Genomic DNA, 11,142 nt, shown 5'->3' on the forward strand with positions numbered 1-11,142 from the left:
ATGATTTCTAGGCCAAGTTTGAACATGGGTCATGGCAGGTCAAAATCTAGGTCACTGGGTCATTTAGTGAGTTTTAAACATTGAGCATGGTGTCCTGAGCATGGTGTCCACTCTCTAATTCAAGTAGTTTTCATCCGATCTTCACCAAACTTGGTCAGAAGTTGTATCTAGATGATTTCTAGGCCAAGTTTGAACAAGGGTCATGGCAGGTCAAAAACTAGGTTACTGGGTCACTTAGTGAGTTTAAAGCATTCAGCATGGTGTTCGCTCTCTAATTCAAGTAGTTTTCATCCGATCTTCACCAAACTTTGTCAGAAGTTGTATCTAGATGATGTCTAGGTCAAGTTTGAATATGGGTAATGCCGGGTCAAAAACTAGGTTGCAGGGTCACTTAGTGCTTTTTAAACATTCAGCATGTTTCAGCTCTCTTATTCAAGTTGTTTTCATCCAATATCTTCACCAAACTTTTTCAGAAGTTTTTATCTAGATTATCTCAACACCATGTTTGCAGATGAGCTATTCTGGGCAAAAACTATGTCACAGGGTCACTAAGTACGTTTTTAGCTCATCTATTTTTTTTTTTTAAAAAAGAGCTATTGTCATCACCTTGGCATCGGCGTCCGGTTAAGTTTTGCTATAGGTCTACTTTTCTCAAAAAGTATCAATGCTATTGCATTCAAACTTGGTACACTTACTCACTATCATGAGGGGACTGGGCAGGCAAAGTTAGATAACTCTGGCGTGCATTTTGACAGAATTATGTGCCCTTTTTATACTTAGAAAATTGAAAATTTTGGTTAAGTTTTGTGTTTAGGTCCATTTTATTCCTTAAGTATCAAAAGTATTGCTTTCATACTTGCAACACTTACTAACTATCATAAGGGGACTGTGCAGGCAAAGTAATGTTACTCTGACTGGCATTTTGACAGAATTATGTGCCATTTTTATACTTAGAAAATTGAAAATTTGGTTAAGTTTTGTGTTTAGGTCCACTTTATTCCTACAGTATCAAAGCTATTGCTTTCATACTTGCAACACTCATAAACTATCATAAGGGGACTGTGCAGGCAAAGTTATGTAACTCTAACTGGCATTTGGACGGAATTATGGGCCCTTTATACTTAGAAAGTTGAAAATTTTGTTAAGTTTTGTGTTTTGGTCCACTTTACCCCTAAAGTATCATAGATATTGCTTTCATACTTGGAAAACTCGCAAACTATCATAAGGGTACAGTAAAAGGATAAGTTGCATAACTATGGTTGTCATTTTTACGGAATTATTGCCCTTTTTTGACTTAGTAACTTTGAATATATGGTTAAATTTTGTGTTTCGATCCACTTTACTTCTAAAGTATCAAGGCTATTGCTTTCAAACTTAAAATACTTTCATGCTATCATGAGGTTACTGTACCTGGCAAGTTGAATTTTACCTTGACCTTTGAAGGACCTTGACTCTCAAGGTCAAATTATTAAATTTTGCTAAAAATGCCATAACTTCTTTATTTATGATTAGATTTGATTGATACTTTGACAAAACTACTCTTACCTGACATACCACAATAGACTCCACCCAAACCATCCCCCGCGTGCCCTCCACCCCCCCCCCCCCCCCCCCCCCCCCCCCCCCCCCCCCCCCCCCCCCCCCCCCCCCCCCCCCACCCCCCCGAATCACATCTCCCCCCCCCCCCCTAATTTTTTTTTTTTTTTAAGATCGTCTCACAAATGACCACCACACCCTCACACTATACTATACCCCACCTTGAATCCCCCCCACCAGAATCCCCCCCCCCTACATTTTTTTATCCCCCGCCAGAGGCGGAGGATATTGTTTTGGCGTTGTCCGTCCGGCACTTTTGTGTCCGGAGCCATATCTTGGAAGTGCTTTGGCGGATTTCATTGAAACTTCGTATAAGTATATATATGCATAAGAGGATGATGCACGCCAAATGGCATTGTACACCATCTGTTAAAAACAGAGTAATGGCCCTTTGTATCTTGAAAAAATGCTTTTTACTATAGGCACTTTTGTGTCCGGAGCCATATCTTGGAAGTGCTTTGACAGATTTCATTGAAACTTGGTATGAGTATATATATGCATAAGAGGATGATGCACGCCAAATGGCATTGTATGCAATCTGTTAAAAACAGAGTAATGGCCCTTTGTATATTGAAAAATTGCTTTTTTCTATAGGCACTTTTGTGTCCGGAGCCATATCTTGAAAGTACTTTGGCGGATTTCATTGAAACTTGGTATGAGTATGTATCCCGCGCCAGAGGCGAAGGGATATTGTTTTGGCCTTGTCCGTTTGGCTGTCCGTCCGTCTGTCACTTTTTTGTCCGGAGCCATATCTTGGAAGTGCTTTGGCGTATTTCATTGAAACTTTGTATGAGTATATATATGGATAAGAGGATAATGCACGCCAAATGGCATTGTACACCATCTGTTAATAACGGAGTTATGGCCCTTTGTATCTTGAAAAAATGCTTGTTTGAGTGTCAAATATAATACTCTTGTGTCCAGAAGCATATAGGCGGGCGATATCAAATCAACGAATTTGCTTGTTTTTTGTTTTTTTTTAAGATCATCTCACCAATGACCACCACACCCTCACACTATACTATACCCCCCCCCCCCCCCCCCCGCCCCACCCACCCCCCCCAATTTTATTTTTTTTTGAAACGGTTAAAAAACACATATTTATTTTTATTATTTTATGTTTGAAATACTGTCATACCATCGCACCCAAGAATACCCCCCCACCCCCCTCCCCCCGAATTGCCCTCCCCTAAATTTTTTTTTTTTTTTTTTTTTTTTTTTAAGATCATCTCACAAATGACCACCACACCCTCACACTATACTATACCTCCCCAATTATTTTTTTTTGAAACAGTTAAAAAACACAAATATTTATTTTTATATTTTTATTATTTTATGTTTGAAATACCGTCCAACCATCGCACCCAAGAATACCCCCCCCCCCCCCCCCCCACGAATTTTTTTTCCGCATTTTTGGAAGATAATGTAATAAATGTCCACGCCCCCACACTTTACACTCCTCTTCACTCCACCCTCCCTCCTTTGTGATTGAAAATGAGAGTCCCTTCACCTTTAAAAAGAAAATAGATGAGCGGTCTGCACCCGCAAGGCGGTGCTCTTGTTTAACATTCAGCATGGTGTCCGCTCTCTAATTCAATAAGGTTTCATCTGATCTTTACCAAACTTGGTCAGAAGTTTTATCTAGATGATCTTAAGGCAATGTTCAAACATGGGCCATGCCAGATCAAAAACTATGTCACGAGGTCACTTAGTACGTTTAACAGATTCAGCATGGTGTCTGCTCTCTAATTCAAGTAGTTTTCATCCGATCTTCACCACACTTGGTAAGGTCAGTTAATGCGTTTTAAACATTGAGCATGGTGTCCGCTGTTTTTTGTTAAGACAACATTCAAAATATTCTGTGTCAATGCAGCATGTGGGGGTATTCATCACGTCTGTGACAAAGCTCTAGTTACATTTGAAAAATCAAAACTGACTTTATGAACATTGTACTTTGAGTGTAATTTGCGCTTCCAACAGATTTTCCTTTATCAGATTATTTCACCATCAATTTTCAAACCAATGTCACTAGAAGAACTAACACTTGTTTGAATGGTAAGCCAATCTGTTTCAGACACTTCCAAATGCTTAGAGTCAGATTTATTGCACTTAATACTGTTTTTTTTAAATAGTTGTTCTTGGCATAAGGAATATTAAGTGACTGAGTATTATTTCACAGTTCCTTAGAATTATCATAATTCTCAGAAGTTTTATAATTTGTATATGAATTTAAAGCTTATCTCTGGCATTTATGCTCTGCAAAATCTCATTACGTATCCTTGGTTCTGTGACTTAAAATTATACCATGATTAACTTACATTGTCACTAAACTTAACAGGAGCCAAGTCAGATGAAAGTATGGATTGCTGAAAGTCATCTGGGCACTGATGAAATGTAGCCAGGTTTCAGACAAAAAGATGCCATTTGGCAGAGCTCCAGATAACATTTTAGTGAAATTTTTAATAACTCCCTATTTATAAAAACAATTCTTAAAAATATATTACCAAATAATTTTTTATTTATTGTTTTTGACACATCAACTGCAAGAAACAGAGAAGGAAAGCCAGGCTTTACCAAGACTATAAACCAAAATGTTGTCAACATTTTGGTTTATAGTCTTGGAAAAGCCTGGCTTTCCTTCTCCGTTTCTTGCTTTCCCATAATCGGACAGCTTTTTCGGGCTCAAATGACTCCACATCAATCTTGCTCATCTGAATGTTGATCAGCACATTGAGGCTTTCAGCTTTTAGAGAACATCGGTATTTGCTCTTGATTCTATTTTGCACGCTGAATGATCGTTCACACTCTACACTTGTTACAGCTATGTAAAGACCTATTTTGCAAAGTTTTGTGAACTCAGGAAGTGCATCATTGTGTAAGTTGATTACTCTTTTGGACAGATCTTGTAGTGACAGTTTACTGTATGAACCTCTTATCATGCCCCTTATCATTGGCCACTCTTCCCGCAACTTGTCTTCATTCAGCAAACAGCTGACTTCCTTAACTTCTTCAATTAAATTGTCGTCGGTCAAATTGCCTTTGATAACTTTCACAGTTTTCTGTTTGCCATAAAATGTGGCAATGACATCCAGGGCTTCACTACATGCTGTGTTGTCACACATGTTGACTGTTGATGGCTCCAGAATCATGCTGAAGTTTTGGAATAAATCACTGTCTTCTTTTCTTAATCTACTGGAGATATTGTTCTTTAGTTTTTCAACATATCTCTCTCTGAGAGACTTCAGTTCAGAATGAACATCTCCAGAATACTTCTTCAGTCTTTCACCACTCAGAGTAGCTATTACTTCACCATCACCTTCTTTAGTTACTGATATGCTTTCAATCAGTTCTTTCAATCTTTTTCCATGACTTTCTTTCAATACCTCTAACTTTTCCAAGGTACCGTCCATAAGTGGCTGTATTTCACTGAACACTATGTTTTGTTTTTGAAACTGCAGGCTCAGGGCTCCAAGAACATCATGAATGTCAAGTATGAAACCTACAAGATGTACTGTTTTGTAATCAGTGAAGTATTTATGGAGACCTTTTGCAACAGGTTGTTTTTCTTCTGCAAACTTTGAAAGTGTCACCAATACAGAGCCATAACAACAATAAACTGCTTCGACAGCATTCTTCAGACCCAGCCATTCAGGTTCTGCAGTTCTAACAGACTTCCCATCACTTGCGTCGGTCAAATCAATCTTTTCTTTTAAACACAACTCTTTCCGTTTTCGCTTATCCATTTTGAATAACGATATGGTATAAAAGTCGGTTTTTATATCCATCACGAACAAAACCGTGTTACTCAAATATCCTAACTGTTAAATTATTCGCCGTAATAAATCTTTAAAGTGTGTACCAAACAACTAACAATTTACCCATCAAAGACTCAATAATAATAATAGCTAATTGTCAATCAAGGGTTAAAAATTATAACAAGTGCCGAAAATCTAACACCTGTGTCGCAAATCGATGCCAAAAACCGTTGTCGTTAATTGTGGTTAATTGTGTCAGAATGGCTTCGTACACAAGCCCGATAGTACCACAACATCAGATCAAGTAAGGTGTGAAAATTACTGGTCGTTTGGCGGGTGTCAATTAAGAACAATATCGATAATTGGTACTGATTAAAGTGGTCGTAATAGCGGATTAGCGGGTTGGTCGGATAAGTGAGTGTAACGACCATTGAAATATAGAAGGAACAAATCGGGACTGAAAAATGGTGGTCGACTTAGCGAGTTGGTCGGAATACCGAGGTGGTCGTAAAGAGAGTTTTCACTGTATTTATTTTAGTTGATAGGAGTTCTTCTTTGGCTGCATAGAAAATTGTTCTGAATAATTTATCATCGTCTGTGGTAACTGGAATAGTTTATTGTTGTCACAGAGATCATCACTTTTAGAACTTTGCTCACCCCTGGCCAATATCTGTTCTGCCTTCTTATGTTCAGCAGAACGACTGTGTCTATCAACTGCATTTCTCTGTATGTTTGTGGACCCATTTTCAGACCATACGGAATTAACATTATTTTTACGACATACAGCACAAAACAAATGCATTTCTAACCCATTTCCAATTATTTCGAGCCAGGGGTATTGCTTTTTCCATGTCTCGGCTGTTCTATCTGACACTGAACCTGAATGTTTTTTTAGTGCTGCTTCACAGTCATTTACACAAGAATGGATAATTTCATTAATTATGGATGAAACAATGCTTTGTGCATTTGAATAAAACTGAAGGAATGAGAGGAGATTGGACTTTTGACACTTAATTAGCTTCTTTTGTCTTCCGCGCTTCGATTGGTCCGCCATTTTGATTTTTTATGAAAAACGGTCACTGACACTTCGACTTAGGTCATAATGGCCTATTGGTTGCCGTTAAAGTCATATCAAAAACTATATTTAATTTTAATGGCATTTTGAATAGGTATACATTATATTACTTGTGTATAAAAATTACGATAAGAGTAATTAAAAAGGTACAATAAACAGTAATGACTCGCCTGCAAATCTAGGAGAACTGAATCGAGACCGTTTGGCCTTTCGACCGTTCTTAGATGTGGCTCTTCCTCACAGCAAACGCTTGAGTGACGTTGATTTAAAGTTGTAGTTTTAATTGAGCGCCTAGACGAGCCAGAACCGGGATGAAATGTTTACCGTACATAATTTGCTACTGGAAGTTTTACGCACGTTCGAAAATTTCGATTTCATGTTTTGTTTTTTCAACGCGTAACTTTACGCAAAGATTTTAAATCTAAATCGTTATTTAAGAAATTTAATTCGTTTTTACGCCTTTACGCATGCTATCTGGAGCACTGCATTTGGGTTGATTACTGTTTTCGCTTTTGCATCAGTAAAGTAAAACAAGAGTCTGAAAGGTCATCTTTCAAGGTTTGATACAAGTTCTGTCTTAAACTGTCACTATCGCTGCTCTGTTGTTATCCACCGCAATAGGCGGAGGCTTATTGTTTTGGCGTTGTCCGTCCATCCGTCCGTCTTTCTGTCCAGCATTTTTGTGTCCGGAGTCATATCTTGGAAGTGCTTTGGCAGATTTCATTGAAACTTGGTATGAGTATATATATATGGTGAAGAGGATGATGCAGGCCAAATCGCATTGTACACCATCTGTTAATGATGGAGTTATGGTCCTTTGTATCTTGAAAAAAATGCTTTTTTGAGTGTCAAGTATAACACTTTTGTGTTGAGAAGCATATTGGCGGAGGATATCAATTCAATGAATTTGCTTGTTTACTTCGCAATTGCGTGAAGTTCCTTCTCTTAATGGATTTTTTGTTTTCTTTTTCCTTGTCAACTTTAAGCTTTGATAAGCTGGTCTTTTTCCACAAAAAATCCGATACATGACCGGCCTTCACCTTCGTTTTTTCTTGGGAACAGTTCTCTTGCATGGTTGACTGGTACAAGATTTGCGAGTTTGTCCGGTCTTCACTGCTTTCTCTATCCTAAACAGAACACCAGTGATATGATTGTACAAACCAAGCATATCTGCTGTGCAGGAACAGTAGGCTTGGATCACTTGTCCACCTTATATTTCCTTAGTGTCCTTTGTTAGAACTATCCAAACATTGTAGGCTTCATTGTTTATAGCCTGTGATGGTGTCACTGATGTCATGGTAAAACCCCTTCTCAAAAAAGTGTGTGAAATGTACGTTTTAAGTACGTTTCGCGTGTGTTAAACGTGGCGGTATTGGCACTGCGTTTTATGTGCGCTTTTTCTTACCGAGTGAGTTTTTAACAGAAACAAACAAACAAGAAAATGTGCGCTTTTTGTGAATAAATGTGCGCTTTATGTGTGTTAAAGGTGCGCTTTTTATAAGTGCTTTTTTGACTGCCATTTATGTGTGTAAAATGTGCGCTTTTAAGTGTGTTAAATGTGCGCTTTTCGTGAGTTAAATGTGCGCTTTTATATTTTAAAAGCGCACATTTAACTCACTTTAAGCGCAGTTTTAACGCACATAAAAGCGCACATGTGTGTTAAATGTGCGCTTTTATGTGCATTAAATGTGCGCTTTTTATAAGTGCATTTTTTACTGCCATTTATGTGTGTAAAATGTGCGCTTTTCGCCAGTTAAATTTGCGCTTTTTTATTTTAAAAGCGCACATTTAACTCACTTTAAGCGTAGTTATAACCCACATAAAAGCGCACATGTGTGTTAAATGTGCGCTTTTAAGTGGGTAAAAACTGCGCTTTTCAGCGAGTTAAATGTGCGCTTTTTTATTTTAAACGCACATTTAACTCACGTTAAGTGCAGTTATAACCCACATAAAACGCACAATTTACGCACATGAATGGCAGTAAAAGACGCACTCACAAAAAGCACACATGTGCGTTAAAGGTGCATCTTTTGCCTTAACAGTTGATTCAATTATATGCTGTTAAAAGTTTTTTTAAATTTAGATATGCAATAAAAACCAATAATTATATAAACATATATTTGTGTATTTAAATAATTACACGATAATTCAATGTTATACTTTAATGTACACCAACATTTTTTAACATACATGAGTAATTAAATATCAATGGCAATTTGATGAAATAAATATAAACATAATTTGATTATAAATAAACAAAAAATAATAGCATACTATAATAACATGTACAGTACACACGAACAACTATATACATAAGAAAGATGCTTATCAATCAAGGCCTGTCAGCATTTCTTTGAGATGACGGAGTGCAGCTCTCATCTTCCTCTCTACGTCTGCCACCGGCCGGTCAAACTTCTTTGCAACCATCTCTGTAATGATGTATTGAATGATATATGCTGCTTTGTTTTCTTTTTAATTACTCTTAAAAAAAATGTTTGATATTCTGCATTCACAAATACCTATTTAATGGTTTAAGGTTATTTTTGTGTTCATACAATCAGCATATTATAATAGTAATCACATTTTGATAGCCATTAACATACCAATTATGGCCCGACACTCGGCTTTTGGGAGGCCTGGACGAGGAGTCCTATGGCGGCTGGTAGCAGCTCCCCTCATGGAGCACTCTACAAGTTGAGTCCGTGTGAAGATCGCCCTCATGGCCCTCATTAAGGCTTTGGCCTCCCTGTTCTCGTTATGTATCGAGGCCTTAATTGCGTCCTGAAATCAATCATAAACTCAATCATAAAAACATTATAAGTTATGCTCTACAATCAAACTGTGCTGATCATGTTCAAGTACATTAGCATTTATAATGAATAAAATAGTACTTTCCAGAAATAAAAAAAGAACCACCAACTTGTCACAAAATATGCTCCTATGTGGAACATTCATCAAGTTAAATGACTAGTTAGACAGTGGACATCATTCTCCTACTTGCCAACAACCTAGTGCAAGTATTCCCATAATACTGGTTTGACTTGTTTATAAAAGGCATATTCTAAAAATGAATTTTGAATCATAATTGGTTTATTAAATTTATGTTTTAATTTGTAATGTATTATTTTATTTGTTTTGAAACTCACAATAGTTGACAGGTTAACTGGCACTTGTGGTAAGGGGGGGATGACAGGGTATTGTTGTATGGTGTAACCCCGTGTTGTTGGCTCCCTGTTTCCTGTCCTCTATCCAAGGTTCTCTACCTGCAATGACATTACATAAATACTTTTTGGGGAAAATTTTTTTTTTTGAAAAATGCTGAATAAGACATAATTTTGCATGCCAACTGTGCAGGTTTTACTAATCTTAAGCCGACCATATCTAATTCACAATAAAGAGCTGTGGAACAGAAATATTGGCAAACACCTGCAATGTGTGGTAACTTTTTTGTTAATTTTATTAAATATGAAAAACCATTTGCTTGGTTGTAAATGTTTTTAATTTACAAATGGTACAAGTACATAATTGGTGTCATAAATATACAGAAAGGCCATTAAGTGTAAAACTTCCGGTGTCTTTAGAGACATCGTAATTTTAACAAATGAAGCATACAAGAGTTGAAGTAAGTAATCAAAATAACATCTTTAATCTATGGATATATCACCTTTAAAGCAATGTTCACTGAAAAATAGAAATAATGTGTTCGAGCAAAGCAAACATTTATTCTATCACAGCAAGGGTTACCTTAAGAAAAAGATCGTAGATCGTTGCCTCCAATCTTCTCACATTTTCACAACATGAATGGCATGTCTGAACGGCAGCCTGATAGATTGACTCATCAGTCTGAAATGAAATATTCAAATCATTATAACCACTCATTAAAAATCAGTATAATCAATCATTCAATATGTTTATCATACCATTACAACATAGCTCAATATTCATCATCAAAATCTTTAATATCGGTATATTTTACATTCCTGAAAATTTTCCTCTTCCATGCTGCTTAGCACTTCCAGGTAGCTTACATGTTGTGGCATCCCTGTAAAACCCGTCTTGATTGGAGTCGAAGAGTGGACTGGCTGAATCTGGGTTGGAGGCAGTAGAAACTGGGTCTGGGCTGCTGGCAGTTGTACCAGGGTCTGGGCTGCTGGCAGTTGAACCTGGGTCTGGACTGCTGGCAGTTGAACCTGGGTCTGGGCTGGAGGCAGTTGAACCTGTGTCTGGGCTGGAGGCAGTTAAACCTGGGTCTGGGCTGGAGTTAGATGAACCTGGGTCTGGGCTGGAGGCAGATGAACCTGTGTCTGGGCTGGAGGCAGATGAACTTGGGTCTGGGCTGGAGGCAGTTGAACCTGTGTCTTGGCTGGAGGCAGATGAACCTGGATCTGGGCTGGAGGCAGTTGAACTTGGGTCTGGGCTGGAGGCAGTTGAACCTGGGTCTGGGCTGGAGGCAGATGAACCTGGGTCTGGGCTGCTGGTAGTTGAATCATGGTCTGATCTGAAGGCAGATGAACCTGGGTCTGGGCTGGAGGCAGTTGAACCTGGATCTGGGCTGGAGGCAGATGAACCTGGGTCTGATCTGAAGGCACTTGAACCTGGGTCTGATCTGAAGGCAGTTGAACCTGGGTCTGGGCTGGAGGCAGAGGAACCAAAGTCTGTGTTGGCTGTGTTGCAACTGACCAAGCTGACTTTCTTCTTACTATAATTTTCCTTGCC

At 38.2% G+C, this 11,142-nt stretch overlaps 1 protein-coding gene across 1 annotated transcript; it reads left to right on the forward strand.

The window, feature by feature from the left end:
* Positions 1 to 9,934: 9,934 nt before the first annotated feature.
* LOC127844636 (uncharacterized) lies at positions 9,935 to 11,131 on the forward strand. Its single transcript, XM_052375041.1, has 2 exons — positions 9,935 to 9,943; positions 10,493 to 11,131. Exons 1-2 carry the CDS (start codon positions 9,935 to 9,937, stop codon positions 11,129 to 11,131), a joined length of 648 nt encoding a protein of 215 aa, XP_052231001.1.
* The last annotated feature ends 11 nt before the right edge of the window (positions 11,132 to 11,142 follow it).

Source organism: Dreissena polymorpha, chromosome 9 (assembly GCF_020536995.1).
Source record: "Dreissena polymorpha isolate Duluth1 chromosome 9, UMN_Dpol_1.0, whole genome shotgun sequence".
Taxonomy (NCBI): Eukaryota; Metazoa; Mollusca; class Bivalvia; order Myida; family Dreissenidae; genus Dreissena; species Dreissena polymorpha.